Below are 20,997 nucleotides of genomic sequence, written 5' to 3'. Positions count from 1 at the left end.
TCATAGTGCCAGATATTCCATTAATAAAGCTATTATCGTATAGCATTGATGAAAATGTTATCATGCCATATCCTTACATATCAAAAAAGCATTTTATGAGGGTTCAAACATAAACAAAGCTTACTTATGAAATATATATGAAAAAGTAGTGAAGAATGCCTTATATAGAATGCCTTCAGCTCTGCCTGAATGTAAACCTACATGTATGTAGATACTCTGCTGGGAACGTTAACTGAGCTCCAACCAGTTCTTTACTTCAGCAGTGGAGTCTTGATTTGTGAGAATTGAGCACAGCTGATGGTTTTATTCTTTTCAGTTCTCTACCAGAAATCTTGTGTGGAGCGTCTGGTTGTGACTGTTTCGTTCTTGTTCTGATGAAATTATCTCTTCACCTCCAGATTATGGCATCAGTGGTGATCAGTGGTATATTTAAAAGTTCAGATTTACATTTGGTGCCATTGTCGCGAGTGTATGTTGCAACAGTAAGGGGGGTGAAAAGATCTCGAAAAAGCTTTATTTTTTGCTTATGTGCATTGCAACATGTATCAAGGTTATACTAGGCTTTTCATGCCTTTTTGAACACACTTCTGTTCATGTTTTCAATACTTATTCCCATGTCTCTTCACATTATTGCATAAATATATCAACCTTTATTCATACAGGAAAAATTTCTTGTGACTCAATGTCTCATTTACAAGAGAGTCATGTTGTGTATGTCACATCACCTCATCCTTCAGAGGTTTATTTCATTTTCTTATATTTGTGGATTTTATATCAACAGTTACATTAGTAATATATTTATTGAGATACAAACTGTTGTACCTTTAGAAAGGTGTTATTCACTTAAAGCAGTGTTTCCCAACCCTGATCCTCAAGGCACACTGCCCTGCATGTTTTAGAGGTTTCCCTTATTTAATGTGCCTGACTCAACTGATTGCAGTTCAGGAAACACCTGTTAATCAGTCATCAATTGAAATCAGCTGGGCTGAAGCAAGGAAATACCTAAAACATACCTGAATCAGTGTGCCTTGAGGACCAGGTTTGGGAAATACTGACTTAAAGCACGAAACATAGATGTGCAATATGTGTTTGGGGTTTAACATTATCGACCCAGTTTTTCATACAAACTTACCCACACCATAGTAGCAGTCACACAAATGCGTCTTCTCTGGAACCGCCACACATTTGTCTTCTAAATCCAAATTTGCGCTTTTTTACCAGCCAGGTGAGCAATTTTGTTTTCAGGTTCGCACTTGCAACAGTCTAAGTGATCAACTTTCTATCTGGTCAAGGTCTATTTTATAGTATTCTGAAAGATGAACAACAATGTAAAGAAAAGCTAAAGGAAATCTTTTGATGTCAAATGCATCATGGTGTAAAGTCAAATGAAGGAGTCTAACCTTGATTTACAAGCTTGTATATTTTTCCTCTTGCATTCTTCAGAAAAAGAAAAAAAATCTTCACTTGTTAAAAAAAGAAACATACAAACGTGATAGAAGGGCTTTAGCTAACAGTATGTGGATTATGTTTCCACATTTATGTTCTTTCAGTGAACAGCCCTATTAAGACTGCTCTAATTCTTTAGACAGAGGTATGTAATCGCTGAATGACAACCAGCAAATGGAATTAGAAGCCTTGGTATTTGTTTGAACATAAATGAGTAATAGCCTTTACAGCATTTTATTTTAACGTTCTGAATATGTTGAGGAAAGAGTTTATTTTTCTTTTAATCCTTAAGAAAAAATAAAATAAGCAAATGTTTTTGAGATTTTATTAATCTTCCCTTTTTGAAGAATGTGTTGACTTAAAAGAAAAACCTTAGGAAAGAGCTGGGTTAATGCCTTCATCTCTTCGAACAACACTGAGTTTGACTATCAAAATGACATGCCATTCATCACCGTTCATCTCACGTTATCGTGCACGGCTTTCTTTCACCTTTAAATGAAAACGCTGCACTCCTAGTTAAAATGGATTTCTGATTATGAAAAGACAGCTGTGAGCAAAATAAATGTTGCAACAGCAGTCCTTTAAATGTTTAGTGATTTTTGTCTGCACTGAGCTCGTCTGAGGCTGAGATATTAACTGGAAAGAGTGACCAAACACGAAAAGAGGAAGAGAGATTAAAGTAAAATAGATATCCCTAAATCTTCAGCTTTAGTGATTAAAATGGAGCAGAAGTGAGCTTGGCATCAATTAGAGGCTGGAATATCTACAGATTTATCTATAAACACACAAGGTGACATTGAATTTTAACTCCTATGTCTTTGATTTATTTTCTGTATAAGCATAGTTAGCTTTGGCAGCAAGGATGCTTTAAGTTTTTTTTTTCTTTTTTTTTTTGTTTATTTTACATCGTCAATGGGGCAAGTGAGATGTTTATGCTTTGAGAAGTTTTCAAAGAGGAATAGATGCATACATTAAAGTGAAATCAAAGCAGAGGTTATAGCCAACTAAATTTATCTTGCTTCTTTTAATCGCACTTCTTTTTTTGAAACTGAGTACAAAAAGTTTGTTTCAGTATTTAATAGCAACAGATTTCCATCACAGTCTGTCTCCTGCATGTGGGCAATTGGAGCTTTCGTGTACCTTTGTACCTCTTTTGTCAGCACGGTTTGCCTCTGGGTCTTTTTACTCCACAGAAATTTTTATGGCTTCTGATTTTTGGATGCGTATCACCATCTCACCTATTAGGTATCTGCAGAGCTACCGTATGCGCTGTCTAGATGCAAGTTCAACACAGACTGAAGAAGTGTTTGGTCTGCTACCTGCGATCCTTATCGTCTCAAACTGTGACAATGATCCAAAGTGAAAGGCTTTTTCCTTATATATTATTTCCTATTCAGTGCCTCCTTTTCCACTCATTATTCCCAGGGTAGTGTCAAGGAAAGGCAAACGCTGTTTGGGGATGTGTTCAGGTAACTGGATTTGACATGAGACCAAGCAGAATCAATTGAATCTGAGATGGTAGAGTATTGTTTTTATTTATTTTTGCAGAAGTTTTTGAGTTTATTTCTATCTTTTTTTTTGTTTGTTTTTGTTTTGATAAAATATAGTTTTCAAGAAAAATGGAACATCAATGTTAGGGGTGAAGTACAAGGGTTCTCAGTCGTATCTCCGTGTGTCCATATCTGAGACGTCTTGGCTGGGTAATATTTGATTGAAGCCTGCTCCTGGAAGAACTGTTTGCTTTTTTGCCTTTGCTGCAAAGATATCACTCTGCGGGGCTGATCCGCACCCTGGGGAGTCTGGCCAAGAAGAGAGAAAATTAGGGTCTCTGGAGGTTCTGTTTGTGGGTCTTTGGGGGATCAGCCACATGTGCAGAAAGTGACTAAGAGCAAATTCTCCGCTTGCAAAGCCAAAATCTATTTCACCAGAATAAATTAACAAGTTCACACATGGAGCCGCAGCAGATGTGACTATTTGCAACAAATTCATCATCTTATACTGATATCTGGCTTGCCTTTTTCGCTCTCATTTTTATTTTTATTTTTTTTTTGCAATCCCTGCAGGCTTTATATTCTTTATCTGTAGTCTGAGGCAACCTACCAAAGAACAACACATTGCTGTGAAAAAGTAATTGCTCCCTTGTAGTTTCTTCTTCTTTTGTTTTTGTTTGTTACAAGTAAATATTTCAGTTTTATAAGCAAATTGTAGCATCAACCAAAGATCCCCTGAGCAAACATAAAACACATTTTAGATTATTATTTAATCTATTAAGAGTGGAAAGCACTATCCAAACTATTCCGATTCCTATCTTAAAAATTAATTGTCCCCTAAATCTAATAACTGTTTCGGCCAAGCTAGGTGGTAAGAACTGCCAACTAGAGTTTACGATATCTGGCAATGATTTCGTACATCTCCTTTTTTTTTACATCTCTGTGAATAAATTTTGATCCACTTCTCTTTGCTGGATAAGGATGAGCTGCTATTTTAAGGTCATACTACAGCATCTCAGTCAGATTTAAATCTGGACTTTCACTCCCAAACCTAGCAATCAAGCTCATGTTTTTGGCTAACATCAGCAGTAGTTTTCACCTTGGAAACCTCAACAGGGATACCATTTTTACACAGTATCTTTTTGTCGTATGATGAACAATGATTTTGTGACCTCCTGGATAAATCGTAATAGCACTTGGAGTAAATTTGTTTGGCTGAAATCTCCTGGAAAGTGTCACCACTGTTCCTTTATTACTAATGAACCTACTTGTTCACATAAAAGCTTTAGAAATGGCATTGTAACGGAGTGCTGTGGTGACGCAGGGGTTAAGCACAACCCACAAAAGGAGGTCTTAGTCCTCGAAGTGGCTGTCTCAGGTTTGATTCCTGGCCTCGTGGCCTTTGCCGCATGTCTTCCCCATTCTCTCATTACCCACTTTCCTGTCAGTTCACTATCAAAAAAGGCCATTAGAGCCAATAAAATATTTAAAAAGTTGCATTCTTACACATTTTACAGACAAAAAGATGTTTCTGGGGGGGGAAATGTTTTGGATATGTGCTAACTGACAGTAAACCCATTATTTTACAAGGGGATTACTACGTTTTCATCTGGGTCCAACTTGGTTTGAATTATTTTTTCTGGTCTGCCTTAGAAGGAGGGAACAGTGCAATCAATCAATCGATCAATCAGCTGGCCTTAACTCGGGATATTGTGGGTTAGTGGGCAGAGTACTTTAAGATCATCCCAATCCTGCCTTGCAGTGAGAAAGTGTGGGTTGGGGACTTTGAGTCAGCCTCTCCAATCTGTGGTGCTGAGGTCACCATGGTCCTGTGTGGCAAGGCCCAGCGGGTGAATGAGACGCGCCTCGGGTTCCTTGAGGCTTTGGACGTTGTTTAATTGTGTTGGTTGACACAACTCTGCAGTATACAGAAGTGTGTATGTACATATATATAATATATCAGACAAGTTTCTCCTATATTAAATCATTGTTCAAATCGGCTGATATATTCATTTGTGTACATGGCTCTGTATAAGTGCCTTTCTATTTAGTAATGTAAGAAGGCTACATGTTAGCTCTACATGCAGTCTTTAATACCTTTCAACTTTAACAAAGCCAGGCTCCTCCATTCAACAATGGACAATCATCAGTAGGTGGTACTTGACAACTTCTCGCATTGTAGACTACCACGTTGTTATGGATACAAGCCTCCATTTATGTCATGCTACACCAGTATGTAATTTCACAATCCACATTTATTTAGCTAGAATAATGGCTTTTGAAATGTTCAAGAGACAGAGTCATTCGTCTTGTTGCCACTTCTTTACTTCCTGGACAACATTCTGAATAGAAAAAATATTCTAATATCAAGATGGCGATAGAACACCCCAAAATTTTACTCAAGTAAAAGTAGCACTATTTCAACATATTTTCTTCTACTCATAGCTCAGAGCTTCTTTCTGTGACTCTTCCATAAAGACCAGATTTGTAATGTAAGACTAAGTGTCCTCTCTTAGCTGTGGGTAGCTGCAGCTAGTCCAGAGCTACAGTGGACTTCTTAACTGCTTCTATGAATAATGCTCCCATTGCCTGGTCTGTCAGTTCGGGTGCACAGTCATGGTTTGGTGACTTTCCCATTGTGTCATTCTTCCTATTTTCTAATGATGGATGGAATGGAGCTCTGTGATGTTCAAAGCTTTTTATGTTATTCTATAACCTGGCCCTGTTTAAATCTTCTCCACAGCGTTATCCCTGACCTGCCTGGTATGTTCCTTAGTCTTTATGATACCTACTAATCTTCACAAATGTTCTCCATCAAACCTCTGATTCTTTCACAGATGAATTCTATTTTTCTCAAGACTAAACTACAAATGTGGACTCCATTTAATAATTGCTCAACATATTAAATTATTTCTGTTTTCAGCCAACCAGGGGCATTCAGATCTTTGACAGTTAATTTAGATTCACCATATTGACCAAGATTGGATATTTTAAAATGCTGACTTTTTAATCTGACATAACATATTAAACTGTATCATTGGCACCTTTATTACATATGTTAATGTAAGTCCTGCTGCTCATTATAAAAAAATCCTACTCCTCTGAGTCATTTTCAGATACACATTGCTTTACACTAATTGGCTCATACCTGAATATCCACTAAAGCATACCTGTCAGTCATTTAGATAAAATCATACATATAAATTAATGACCCAGATACAAAATTATCGGATTTGTGAAACTTTTTCAGGATTACCAAATAAATAGTCGAAATGATCCGGGTTCTGAATGTGGAATCTAAAAAAATCATCTGGAGACATGATTAGGAGGCCTCCAGAATCACCTCCCTGTTGGAAATATCCCAGCCATGTCTGACAAGGAATAAATCTGTGGACGGAATGTGAAGTCATTGGAGCAATTATATGCCTGCTGTTTCTGGCTGAATTAAAAGCTGGATCGGCCTGGAGGACGTGTCAAACAGCATAACTCCGCTTGGTACCATAGCTGCCAATCAGTGGAAGCCTCGAGATTCACATAAATATTAACCGGTACAGACCAAAAGGCAGTTCCTTGAATAACTTTTGCATGACTTCTTTGCTTTCGATTTTGCCCCAGACTTGAATGTTGTGAAAATAAACTGCCATTTTACTGTTTATTTTAGTTAGAGATGGCACAATTATTATTAACGCAATTGACTCCAGAAAAAGTTTTATGGTAAAGCCTCTTCCATGCTTCATCCAAAGCACTGAAATTGCCCCTCATTGACGTAATTGCATGACTAAATATTGTGTTATCTAGTTTGCAGAGAGGCTTTCTCCTCCTTTCCTCAACCCCCAAACTATTTTGCACAGAGCTCTGGGTGATTTGTTGTGTGACTGATGAGAAGTTTGTGGTCATGTTATATGCAGAAATGTGCTCAGACAGCAGTGTTGATATTTTGCTGCAACTAGTCCACTTCCACTATCCAGTTTTTGAATTCGCCGACAACATGAATACTTTTGAGGTGTGTTTATCATACACAGTGAGGAATTGGATACATTTGTTTGATTCTTCACAAAATACCTAGGAAGATTGTCAAATGACTAAAAACTCTTGGATGGAAATTACAAAGTTGTTGTCCTTGGAGGAGGCTTAACTCTAGAGAACCCTCATAGATCCAAATATCTGTTTGAAGAATTTATTGACTAGACAACTATGATTTATGCACTGCAGAAATTTGACTTTTATGGAACAATGGCAAGAATTCACTGATAACAGAAAGCCAGAAGAAGTCCATTTGCAGTTTTCCACAAACCACACAGGTAACTTAACAAACATGTAAAAAAAACAAAAAAACAACAACGTTCTATCTTAGGCCAAAACTGTACCTTTTTTTGTACATGATGGGAAAAGGAAGTTTTCCAATTGTGATTTGGTTTGTGGAAGAAAAAAATACTTTCTCCATCATATAAAATCCCAATTAAAACACAAAACAGACTTTTATGGTAAATGTGAAATAGTTAAAGGGGTGTGACTGTTTTTGCGAGCCCATTTAGAAAAAGGAAAATTGAGGACTATAACAACCTAAATCATAACTGTGTGTACAACTGGCACTGATCTGGCATTGACTGTGTTTTTTCACAGGGAAGCCTACATGCCGTTGTCCTATTGGATACTCCGGGCCTTTCTGTGAGAAGCGGATTTGTGACAGTTATTGTCTTAATGGGGGAACATGTGACGTCACTCAGGGAAATCAGCCTGTGTGCCGCTGTATGGCAGAGTACACCGGGGATCGCTGTCTTTACCGTGAGTTCTTCATCTCAACTCGTGGATTGTTCTGGAAACCTGCTGTTTACATAACTGACATTCCCTTGTAATCACACAAAGCATTAATCTGTATTCAGTTACCCGGGATGAAACTCACAGGAAAAATATATATATATACTTTTAGCACACATTTAGTGTTAAACAAAAGCAATTGCCCAAAGAGTTATCTTTCCACAAACACCACATTTGCTTCAATTTGCAGATAAACAGAATTAGAGTTCTTCCATCTCACATCCTTTGGGTATTTCATTTCCACAGTGATGGATTTTCTTTAGCAGTGCATTGACATAATGGGATGGGGGAAAACAATTCCAGTTGCACATCATTAGTATTTTCTCACTGCTGCTTGCCCAAGGGGAGATATGTTTCCATCTGTGGCTAAGATGTCATTTGATGTGGATAATTAAGTCCCATTAAAGCCCTGTACAATTCTTATCTAACCAGCTTATACACTAACCTTTCCTTCTGTGCTCCTCGATATGAAACAGACATCTGCCATCACTACTGTGTGAACTCAAAGGCCTGTACGTTATCCAGCAGCGGCTATGTGGAATGTGTGTGTCCCGCAAGGTATGAAGGGAACAAGTGTGAGGTGGACAAGTGTCTCCGATGCCATGGGGCTCCCTGCCTTATTAATGAGGAAACCTTAGATGTGGTTTGCAAGTGAGTGTTTGGCATTCCCGTCCATTATTCCTGTTGCTGAAATCTTTGGGGTTTACATTTTCTGTTCATTCATGGGGAAAGACGGCATATCCTCACAGTTGCTGCCTCCACAGACTGCAAGCTCTCTGGATTGATTTGATTAAATAAAAATAAATAAATAAAACTTTTAGTCTACACACCACTGCTGCAGAATTTTAGCTGCTAATAATGTCAGTGAAATAGAAGCCAGATTAGCAACTTGCCATTTTTCCCCCATTTTTTTCACGATAACAAAATAGAACAAAACCAAAATGTCAAGCTAAAATGCTGCAACAGACTTGAGGCTTACAAAAAAAACATCAAAAGAAGCATGTTAATTAAATCAAAACATCACACCAACATTTCTTTCCAAATTATTTACATCTTAAATTTGGAATTCACTGTATAACTTTAATTTTCACAATAAATGGTTGCCAAATTTGAGCTTATGTTATTGATATTTTATCACATGAGTAATTTTCTCTAAAGGGAGAGTCGACTGAGTAGACATTGCTGTCCACTCAGCTTTGGTCGTCTAGTATTTTTCCATGAAAGAACAATGACTTTTCATTCATGGGAGAAAAAAACAACATATTCCCAATTCATATCACAGTTTCTGCCCCAACCGACTGGAAGCTCTCTGAATTGCTTTGATTGAATTAAAAAGAAAAGAAGACCACCAGCATTTAAGCTGCTAATGATTTCAATGAAATAGAAGCCAGGTTAACAATTTACAAATATCATTTATCTTTTATTTGGTTAGTATCTACTTACAATGCATTTTTGTGTATTTCTTATGTTAATTGATTATTTAATTGGTTGGTTACTATCACATTCAAGGAAAACTGTTGGCATTATTTTCTTTATTATTATTATTTATATTGATATTTATATGTTTTATATAGTTTTTTATTTTGTTTCATTTATTTATGCATGGTATTATGTTTCAGCTTTGCTTTTGTTTAATTCTCATTAATATTTCTGGTATGATTAATATGCATTTTTTTTAAGTGAATGTTTTTATTCAGGCTGCTAAATTATTTGTTTTCTATTTTCGTCTGCATAAAAATTAGCGTGAAAATGCTAACATTTAGTTTTTACACCCCTAACCATGTGTGCAATGTCACTATTTGGTAAAGTCTCTTCTCTTCCAACAATTATTCATCCCAACAATTATTCATTTGTTTGACAAAAACCACCCAGAACTCCTTCCCTCCCCCATCTTGTTAAAATATAGTTTTTTGCTTGTAACCTGAGTCAATTATTTCTCCACCCTCCAGCTGCACAAATGGTAGAATTGCACCAAGCTGTCAGCTGTGTGATGGATATTGCTACAATGGAGGTACCTGTCACCTGGACCCCGACACCAGCCTTCCATTCTGTCAGTAAGTTGCAGCCTAATGGGTGAAAGAGGTGTGAGGGAAGAGAGCTGAATGTTTTCTACGCAGACTTGGTTTTACTGAAATACTGGCTAAGGAAAGAGTGGCTTTTAGAGCAGAAGGAAAAATTATCAAGGGATATCTTTCTCTTTGCCTCAAGAACTGAACAAAATAAGTGTCTCCTTTTGGATTAGAAAAAAAAAACCTCTTTAAATTGAGAGAAGATCTGATGTCACTGTTTGAGGCGCCAATGAACAGCAGGGGGCTGAGTGCCAGTACACCACCCTGTGCAGCGTGACACCTCTCTGTGGCTTAAGGATTTAGGCAGATAAAAATGATTTGAAACTGTTTCAAAGCCTGCCATTCTGAACATCTCATGCTGTTCCTCTCTGCCGTTTAAAGCTCATGTCAGACCTCGGCGACTGTCTTCAGCAGCTGGCTTTAGAAGGTTTTTTTTCCTTCAACAAAAACAGAAAAAGTTCCGTATCTTTGCTTCAGTATGCCATGAAACTCAAAAACTTGTACCAGACAAATGCTAAAGTGGCACGCTTGAGGGAATCAAGACGACTCGCAGTGCTGTTTAAAATGAACACTTCCTCTGCGATAATCGCATTCATTGCGTGTTAAAAATCTGTCCAAGGAGGAAATTGGAAATTCATTTTCAAAAGCCATCTGTCTAGTTTTCCCTTTTTTTAAATGCTCATTGTCCACTGTAGTTAAATTGAAATTTGCGGTCACCTCTCTCCAAATTCCAGGGGATAGAATCAATTTCTATGCAAATTACTCCATCTTATTCGATGAGGTTAACAGATCCTGATAATGCGGTTTATTATTTGCTCCAAAGACTTGAAATTATGTGAGATGATGGATATGGCGGTGTCAAGAAATCATAAAGTTTGACCTTAATCCTCCGAGTTAATGTGTGTTTCATCAAGCTCCCCAAATGCAAAAACCCTGCTGTGTAACGCTGATTCAATTGTGATGATAATCATTGCATTAAACACATAAAAAAGGAAAAAAACGGCCCTGCAAAAAATACAAGTTACGGAACATTGAAAAGAATCTATTTCTTAGTGCGAGAAAGCCTCAATTGGCCAATAATGTCCAGTTAGACAAAAACCTTTAATAATTTAAGCTCATGTTGAACTTTCTTTACATTCTCTTGCATGCTATTGTAGCTGTCTAAGTGTAGATAATTTTTTTCTAGATGCTGTAATTCTAATTCTATAAGATAGCATTTACTGCTTTGCTTTTTTTCTAGGACAGAGCTTTATATCTTGTCTAAAAGAAATTATTACCCAGAAAGAAAGGCAAATGTAATTGATATTCTTTCCCTTTCAAATCTAACAATTATTCTGTCAGCAACAGAAGGGTTTTGTTTTATAGTTCTAGACAAACAAACATTTTTCTATAACTTCTACAGCAGAGAATGAAAAGGCAATGTGGTACCTTAAGTTAGTCCTCTTCAAGTTCAACCTGAACTAGGAGAAATGAGATTCGGTGTTCGAACAATACAAAGATGTCGGACTGCTGGAGACTTTTAAAATTTTAGCAGATTGGAAATCGTAATATTTTAAAACTTTGGAAACCTTGGTACTGGAAAGTGGCAAAACAGACTTTCAAATAACGTGTCTTTTAGAGGAGACTCTTGTTTTTTTTTTCTTGTTTTTTTTACAGAAGCAGATTTATGTTTTCACATGATTTATTTTCCTAATTTACTCTCTGAAAACGCTACACTGTATTACTCCGTCTGACAACTGAAGGTGCTTAAAGGATTTAGTGAGTCAATCTCCATTCGTCAAGCAGCCAAGTGTTCAACAACATACATTCTCTGGGCCCTTTCATCACTCCCAACACAATGTTTTGCAGCTGCACTTCAGGGTTCAAGAACCAACGTTGTGATGAGCTGGCCAACCCCTGCGATTACTTCTGTCAGAATGAGGGGATGTGCACATTAACAGCTCTTAACAAACCTCGCTGCAAGTAGGTCCCTCTCACCTCTCCAGCTTTGTTCAGAGCCCACTCACCTCCTTTGTATACACTCACCCTCCTCCACTCCATTTAGCATCATTTCAGACTGTAAATCTGGTACCTTCTTGTAGCAAACTGTCAAGTAATAAGTGCTAGATATATACATAAAGTTGGTAATAAAGTTTAGGAACATTGGATACTAACCTTACCATATTAGGAGAATTTTTTTTTGTTGTTTTTTTTTTTTATTAATTTACATATTTTGTGTTTCACTTAAAAATCCTTTAGGACAACAATTTTTAGATGCAATTACCAAAATGAAATAAAATCTGGATTTGTTTGAGGAAAAAACATCTGCGCAAAGAAATAAGTATTAAAGACAGAAAAATCCTCCTTAAGAAGACCACAGATAACTGTGATCTTTGAAGCAAAGAGACATTTATTTGCACAGTATTGCATGCTGTTACCATAGGACGCTGAGTGCTTTTCTGGATTAGCTGCTCTTCTAATACCAAAACTTTGTTTTAGCAGATAAAATGTTGAAGTCTTAATGTAAGATGTTACAGTTTATGGTTGTGGTTGCTGATATTATTAAGCAAATAGTTACAGGATTCCTATATATTTAAAATGTTCAGATAACATATATTTCCAGACTCAAACTTCCAGAGTCCTCAGAATGTTTTCAACCATTTTTAACGCAAATACAAAAGTCAGTCATCAATTTCTGACGGATGAATGGATGGGTTAATGGAAGGAACATTGAGACAATTGGACGTGGAATAAGATCTGGAAATATTCTTTCTGATTTGACCAGGAAAATGTATAAATTAAATGTATGTTATTCTAACCTTCACTGCAGCCCTGTTTACACTCCAGACCCACTCTTTCAGTAGGATCTTATGATTATATTGAGCCGCTGGTAGACACAGAGTCAGCGAATGTACTGTACTCTGGACACTAATGGTATTTGTTACATCTTGAACAGTTATTAACTAATACAGCACTTATTACATTGTCAGTTGCTGCATGACTCAGCATCTTTGTTGGCCCCTTTACTGCCACCCATTTGCCCATCTCATGCACCCCTCACTGTGCACAAGTGAACCCCAGGGGAAATAAAACATGGTACCGTATATGTGTAATGTGAGCATCAGTGTGTGTATTTACATCATGATTAGCAGCTAAACATGTCAGGTAATGGCCTGAATCATAATCATAATTTCCCATCCCAAACCGAGTAATTGATGTAATTTTCTTTAAAAAAAAAAAAAAAAAGCTTAGATATTTTTTTTTTTTAGGAAGTTTGTTTTCTTGGTACATACTTTGGAAAGGAGATCAAACTCCACCTTGCCTCCAACCTCCTATTAAAATTCATGTCGCACTGACATTTCGTCCTACAAAGGCGGGATTCATTTCCCGCATCTATGGGGCTGCATTCTTATTTTTGATAGCCTGATGTTCTGACTCTGATACTGCATGTAATTTAGAATAATTTCACCACCCTGCCGCGCCCACCTGATCACTCATGCTTTACGGGCCCATCTGCGACTACTGTGAAATTAAACATCACCTTTTCTAACAAGGGTCATGCATCACACCCATTGGATTCCATTGGAACACAAATGAGATGAGATTTGTTGTCCTGCTGTCATTTGTTTTTGTTTTTTTTACGTATATCTTTTTATTAACTGAATAACCAACGCTAGTAAATTAACGCACACTGTTTGTGGACACAATATGGATGTACATAGTGCTTCTTCTCTCTCCAGGTGGTGTGTTGTGTTTGTTGGATCAAAGCACCTCACTGCAAGACTGAATCATAATGTGTTGCACATGTGAACCACTGTCACATCATATACTGTAGTGAATTTGCTAAGGTGTTTCCTAAGCACTTTGTCGACTAAACAAAAGAATGCTAGAGATGTTTTGTTCACATTCTGCTTTTACTTCCTTCAGATGCTCTGCCAATTGGGCTGGGACACAATGTGAAAGGCCTGCCCCTAAAAGCAGCAGATCAGACAACACAAGTGGAGGTAAGAAGTGGAGAAATCAACAAAAATAAGGATAAGAATTCCATGTTTTATTAAATCTCTTTTTTTTTAACATTTAAACCTCTGAGACGTGATCATGCAGTCCTGTTAGACATGAAGGTCATAATAAGTTAAGGTATTAATTGGTTTATTTGAATTGTACTTTTTCCAGGGTGGGATGATTAAACAACAAACAATATGAATTTGATGTTTGTTAGACATATCAATCAATCAATCAAATTTTATTTGTATAGCACATTTCAGCAGCAAGGCATTTTAAAGTGTTTTACAGCATGTGACATTGAATAAACAGTAAGAAAGAGAGAGATTTTGAAAACAAAAAAAAGATTGGAATTTGAAAAAAAAGATCTAGATTTTTAGTCAAAACGACATTTGACAAGGACTCTAAACCTCCAGATTTTTCAGTTAAACGCCATTTAATATGCCATATATGCCTGTTTGATTAAACATCCACAATTATTGTTGCCAAACCTCATGGCATAATTCTGCTGGCTGTTATACCAATGTATTTAAAAGAAATGGAAGAGCTCATTTAAAAAATGTTGGTTTCTGCTTGCTTCGTGTGCATTTGGGATCACAGTCCCCGATGTGTCAGAATGGGTTTTAGAATGGTTAATTACAACAGCTTCTGGAAATCCCCCTAACCTCAATCCGAGTGAAAATGTCTTGCCTATCCTTAAAGGAAGAGTCTGCCAAGAGACCAAACAATTTAAATTGGCTTTATGATTTTTGATGAGGAAAGAAACCAATATACAACCAGAATTATGCCAGAAGCTGGTTGATGGCTGCAGAAAAACGTCTAGTTCTGTGAGACATCCTAGGGGACTTCGAACTAAGTATTAGTTGTGGGGTATGCAAATATTTTAGCTAATATGCAATGTTATAGGAAACACACACAGAAAAAAAAATTTTTTTTTTTATCATTGCAGTTTGCAGCTGTTTGGTTTAAATAAGTCAATAAAATATTACAACAAATACAACATTCATGCTTATGATGAGTTTCTGTACACATCCGAGTGGAGCTGTAGGTTATGAAGCAGGTTCAGCATGGGTGGATTATCTCTGTTTGCTGCTTTAACCGAACCTAAAACTCATGTCAGATGATTCATCAGAAATATGTCTTTGTTGTAGCTATCAGGAATGTATTACTCCAGTAAAAAAATAGAATTTATTATATATTAAATGTAATTATTAATATTGTACTAATGAACACAGTATGTCTAAAGTTTGCAGGCATAACTCTCTCGGCATCACAAAATCTGAAAAAATCAAAATGCAATAGCTGTCAATAATAAAAAAGTCAGTCTATAAAGTAAGTTTAAATAATAAAATATTGCTGATGCTATGAATATCAGTTATAAAGATAGATTATGAATAAAAGAGATGAGAAGAAACTTGCAACAGCAAATGACAGATATTGAAGACAATAAAGAATAAAACACTTTAGTATCAAAATCAAACAAGACGTATTTAAGTATGTTTTAACATACAATCATAGAATAAAAAGCAATAAATTAGTAACATTTTACATTTACTTATTGGTAAATCTAGATAAAATAATATTTACTGGGCCATTTATATCCCAATACAATAAAAAGTTGACACATTTTTCTGTTTGTCTGACTGGGAGCTACTTAGTACCTGGTTGGAGAGCACATTAAGATTTCTACTTATATTCAGTATATTTCATAACTACAATCACTTAATTAAATATCAGCTAACTTGAGGTGTGTTACTATGGCGACTTTATTTAGGTTTCTGAAAACTAAGCTGTTAAGCTCCCGACATAGCACAGCCAGCTTGAATGACATTCTAACAACAGTCACTAGTTACCATTGTTTGGATCCAAAAGCCTTCATTGAGCATATTTACTTTGTTCAGTTCAATAGGTCTGAATTTCATTGGTTTATCTTCTAATTGATTAAGTAAACTTGAGTTACATTTTGTAGTTGTACTTGTTGGACGTTTTATGAACTTTTAATGCAGAGTTTAGCACCAGTTTTATGTTGTTTCACTGTTTATCTACTGTGTATATTATCTGAACAGATGCTTGGTAAATAGAACAAAGTAACGCCGGCTGAAAGTTAAAAAGAACAAAATCAAAGTTGACCTTCTGTGGTCACTGTCTGAATTCACCTCAACTCGGTTTTTATTTCTAACACTTCCCTCCATCTCTCATCTGTTTCTCCTCCAGGAAGCATTGCCATCATCGTGCCTCTGGTTTTACTGGTTATCCTGATCGTGATGGTGGTGGCAGGTGTTTATATCTGCAGACGGAGGCAAAGGTATGCAGATAAAAGAAATAAAACGATAAAAATTGAAAGCGTGGTTTCTAAGCAGCAGGTGATGACACTATCAAACAATGCGCAGCTTTGAAGATGAATGAAAGTCTCAACTTTCATTCTGAGAACTTTGTTTGGCTATTTTGATTGTAACTACCCAGCCAAGTTAAAATTCTCCCAGCGTTGTCTGGTGATGTCTTGTGTGGACGTGTGCAGCACTGGGAGGTGAGCTGACCTGGATGTTGTGGTTCATGTTAATGACTCTCTCTCTTTCTGACACACGCACACAAACACACACTCCTCAGGGGAAAACGTGTGCAGAGGCAGCCCATGACAAACGGAGGGATAAACGTGGAGATTGGTAACCCGTCATACAACATGTATGAGGTGGACCACGACAACCATGCTGATGCAGGCAGTCTGCTGCGACCCAACTTCACACTGGACCCTCACAAGGTGGGCTTGATTAAACACTTTTTTTTTTTTTAATACGTGTTTTTAGAACATATAATAGTAAAATATGTTTTTTTGTGCAAGGAACTTTTTGAACTTTTTCGGATGTTACTACATTATAACCACACACTTCAATGAACTTCACCGATATTTTATATAATGGTCCAAACAGCAGTAAGTAATTTTAAATGTTCACATTTTTTTACAAATAAAACCTTAAAATGGGTTGTGTATTTGCATCCAGCCTGCCTGAGTCAATAGTTTCTAGAAACGGGACGAGAATTGGAATAATCTGAGGTTTCTTTTTAGCACAGTTATCAATCTTACACAGAGTCACAGCTGTTGACTCCCCCAACTCTCAGCAGGAATGACTTTATGGGATTCTTTGTAAAAAACAAAATTGATTCTATTAAAAATAAAATTTAGTGCCATCCTCCTGAGCGTGATAACGGCGTCCTCACTGGAGGCAACTGTAAAACTTAATCTGTGTTTGGACTGATTTTATTCAGGTGTGCTCAAAAGTTTTAGCTTCTTCTAAATCTTGAAAGTTTGTGTTGGATCCTGTCCCCACAAAATTATTTGAAGAAGTGCTTTCTTTAATTACTTTTCTCATTTTTGATACAAGTTATCTATCCATAGCAGAGATTCCAGTTTCCTCATGTAAATGATAAAACTTCACAGTCCAGGATTACTTGTGGAGTACCACAGGGTTCAGTGCTTAAGCTAATTCTTTCTTCTATATTTATAACTCACAAAAAGCGAGGGACATTTAAATTGTAGGAGGAACCTAAAATGAAATATGACCTTTACAGATGAAGTACTCGACTATTAGTGGTGAAGGTTATTTCACCGGATTTTATTTAAGAGTTTTAAAATAAAAGAATAAATACAAATACACACTCCACTTTTCAGAACTGTCTTTGTGAAAAATGTTTATAAAATGATGAGACTGACAATTACGGTCTACTTTTTTTGATCTTGCATGTTAAAAACATAGTATTTTTTTTTTGTTTTGTTTTAACATGATTGTGATAAAGCTCAGCAATCTCAGAAGTTCATGTTCTGTCATATTTGGAGTCCTTTACTACAGTAACAAGAAATTGTTTGCGAGTAATAATTATAATTTGATTGCATAATCAAATTAGATCTTTTTGTCAAACGGCTTTCAACAAAAATTCTTAGAAGACGATTAATTGGGTTTATATAGATGCAGCTGTGAATCTCCCAGAAGCTCACTTGCAAACAGAGTCCGTCTGGTTGCATAAATGAGTATTTAATTTGATCGAGCAGCATATTAATACATTATGGGATGTAAAGTTATTATTAGCAATCTGTTTTGAGCATTTGCAGTATGTTTCTCCATATGTGTTTCTTAGTCGTCTGTCAGATTCTCGATAAATTCTGCACTGCTTAAAAACGAACAAGAACATCTAGAATACTTATTTGCCGTTTTAAGCAACGTTTCTTGACCTATAACGCCTGCTGACGTGTTCACTGCTTTTTCTCTCTCTTTTGTTTTATTGAAGGAATATACGATACACTGTTACTGAGGTTTGGTATATTTTTTAACACTTGTTTAAAGATGCCAAGAGGACTTTTCATTTTGTTGGTGATTTATTCTGTCCATAACGCTCAACCTCACTCCCACACTCAGTACATCAAATAAATCCTTACACCCTCACGTATGCTGGTTTACAGCTCATCTGCTAAAGCCTCAAGCCTAATGCTATTGCTTCTTGGGCTGCCAGCTTTGACATTTGCTATTGTGCGGACTGTCGTGCTTTGTTATTAACTGAGATTTGCTGACTTGAACTCGCGTCTTGAAGTTTTTCCTGTTTGCTCAGATGTTTTTCAATTTGTTTCAAATCCAAAGGACTGATTATGATCTTTGAACATTGTGACACCAAAACATTGAGATTATAGCCTTACTGTACGTAGCTGTAGTGATGAAAGAAGATGGTATCTGTTTTGTTGCAGGGGTGGTGTGTAAAATCCAGTGACCCTCACGCCTTGGGCATGAATTCTGTGCCCAAGGAGGTCATTCCTGGACAGGTGAATTTAACTATTTTTTTTTTATTCTAAAAATTATAAACAAATTAGTATATGTACAGTTTCAACGAGATATTTGCGTACCATGGATAAAACGGCAACTTTTACAAAAAATCCAAACACCCAGGGGAGTTTTGATTATCTAATCATTTTCAGTCAGATAATCCCCTACACATGGTGCATGTGCAACATATTCATATCAAAAATGTATTGCAGTTATATAGATGTAAGTACACAAACTCCTAGTGGCTTTCTGCAAAATCAAAACTTCAGCTCATCATTACCATTGTAGAACACCCACAGGCTCCCATCTTTTTTAATGGATATGTAATCTGTGTACTTTCTGCATGCTTTCTAAGCAAGCAAGGACTTTCTTTCTTCTCACTGAGTCGTTGGCATGTTTATTTCTCAAAACCCAGACGTTCCTTAAATATGCATGACTCAAACTTCCACTAATTGTCTTTCCTAATTAAGAGAATCGGCACCTAACTCTACACAGTCTTACTGTTTTCTGCCAAAATGTTATGCTTTATTTTACAAAAAATATATGAAAATGAGCTTTCAGATGCGTTCTTATCAGTTTGTTCAAGGTGCAGTGGCCAGCTGTTTTTAGCAAACAAACTTTGATAAACATTCATTTTGTAATTCCCTCTGTACCAAGCAGGAGCTAAATGGGTAACACAAATGGGACCCAAATAAAGGCTGGAAGTGCTAAAAACTGAAATGACATAAAATGAGAGTGAAAATTGAGCTTCCCAAAGGGGGGAAACCAAACATGACTCCAGATGAAAGTGTTTAGTGTTATGTTTAAGACTTATTTGTATTGTAAATAGGAAACTACTTGCAGTCTCGAACTTTACCAGATTTAATGTGAAGTGTTGCCTCCCCGGCTACTTACAACTGATTAACAAATATCAAAACATATTCAATGTTGCTACTTTAGGATCATCACTGCTGGAACTTGAGTTTTGGAAATATCCTTACTTACTTATCCTTTTGTTTTCCCAATGCAGCCTATGAACTACTCCAACCCCGTGTATGCAAAGATCTATATCGACGGACAAAACTGTCGGAAGCCAGTCATCAGTATTGATGAAAGGAGAGAGCTACTCCCAAAGAAACTAGAGGGGACAATTCGTGAAACCGCCGCATAGCCTAACTTTACACTTTGTACTTCTTTTTTTTACCACAGTGTACAATATATAATATAAAGGAGGAAACAAGATTTTTCTATTTCCTACGAGGCTCTTGAGTTTTTCTCGTTTAGCATCAGCATAATATCCTTGTTGGTGTGTTCAGGAGTTTGATTTTACATATGCAGTTTGCTTACTCATTTTTATTTCAAAGCTATACAGCACTATACTGTATACTGTACCGAAGTAAACCTTCTGATTTGCAAAAAAAAAAAAAAAAACACCATAAGCCACTCTTGTGCACAGTTCAAATGTTCCAATTCAGTGCTACAGTTTGTACCAATAGCTGACTCTAGTTTAAAAGGATTATTGACACGAGGTTTGTTTTCTGAAGGGCAAAACCAGACGATTTGGCTACATATTTTTTAAGCAAATATATGTATAGTTGCAAAGTGTTTCATGTGTTTTGTTTCCTGTGTGTGCTGGAAGGACCAGAAAAGCTTCATAAGTGAGCTGAGGCTTTGTATTTTTTTAGCTGTTGTCTTTTTTTTCCTGCTCTTGACCCAGCCGGATCTCCTCACGACAGGCCGTAGCCCAGTCAGTCTTTCCTCACCGACGATGTAATTCCACAGTCCTTCCCCGTCTTCTCCATCACCACCTGTTCCAAACTCCGCTCACTCAACGGAAATACTTCACACGAGGCCCATGTTGAATGTTCGCTGTCAGATTCCTGTATTGTTCACTAAGAGGACAGATAATTAATACCATATTTTTCTAGGTCTCATATTTCAACAGATGGAATGATACAGGCGAGGAAGTGATTTGCCACAGTCACACAGGTCGTTAGGAGTTATTATAAAACACGTTTCTGCTGAAGATGAACATGATAGATATAAGAAATTTTATAATTTTGTATTTGATTTGTATGTTGTTTGGCTGCTTGTATTTTGGAGAAATGTATTAAATGTAAGTAATTTTTATATAAAATGTAAATCAATATTGAATAAAGGGGGCTTATTTCCATTCTATTTCTCTTTATTTTTGCCACAGCAGATACAATGCAAGGGTTTTGAATCACTTTGGTCACTTTATATTTATTGGAATTTTATATGATGGGCCAGCACAAGGCGAATAAGATGATGTACAGTGAGCAACACTATTTTTCAAATAGTTAAACATGTGGTGCACTTATTCATTTAGCCTCTCTTGGTGCTGTAGCTGCAATTTCTTTTTTTTTGCCCAACTTTCTAAAATAT

General features: G+C 36.5%; 1 protein-coding gene across 6 annotated transcripts in view; it reads left to right on the top strand.

Moving 5' to 3' along the window:
- The window catches only part of lrp1bb (low density lipoprotein receptor-related protein 1Bb), a 315,310-nt gene extending 294,546 nt beyond the window's left edge, over positions 1-20,764 (top strand). For 4 of the 6 annotated variants that reach the window (XM_008402881.3, XM_008402863.3, XM_081604556.1 and 1 more), the window contains 9 exons: positions 7,560-7,721; positions 8,231-8,405; positions 9,704-9,808; positions 11,672-11,785; positions 13,730-13,806; positions 16,019-16,109; positions 16,412-16,562; positions 18,537-18,611; positions 19,622-20,764. In XM_008402881.3, coding sequence (XP_008401103.2) covers positions 7,560-7,721; positions 8,231-8,405; positions 9,704-9,808; positions 11,672-11,785; positions 13,730-13,806; positions 16,019-16,109; positions 16,412-16,562; positions 18,537-18,611; positions 19,622-19,762 — 1,091 coding nt within the window. In that variant the 3' untranslated portion in view covers positions 19,763-20,764. The remainder of the gene's footprint in view (positions 1-7,559; positions 7,722-8,230; positions 8,406-9,703; positions 9,809-11,671; positions 11,786-13,729; positions 13,807-16,018; positions 16,110-16,411; positions 16,563-18,536; positions 18,612-19,621) is intronic. The other 2 variants (XM_008402891.3, XM_008402898.3) reach the window with 2 other exon arrangements.
- The last annotated feature ends 233 nt before the right edge of the window (positions 20,765-20,997 follow it).

The sequence above is a fragment of the Poecilia reticulata genome, chromosome 2, assembly GCF_904066995.2.
Source record: "Poecilia reticulata chromosome 2, P_reticulata-male-v2, whole genome shotgun sequence".
NCBI classification, from domain to species: domain Eukaryota; kingdom Metazoa; phylum Chordata; class Actinopteri; order Cyprinodontiformes; family Poeciliidae; genus Poecilia; species Poecilia reticulata.
The sequence above is the reverse complement of the archived record's forward strand: the minus strand, read 5'-3'. Positions and strand labels throughout refer to the sequence as shown.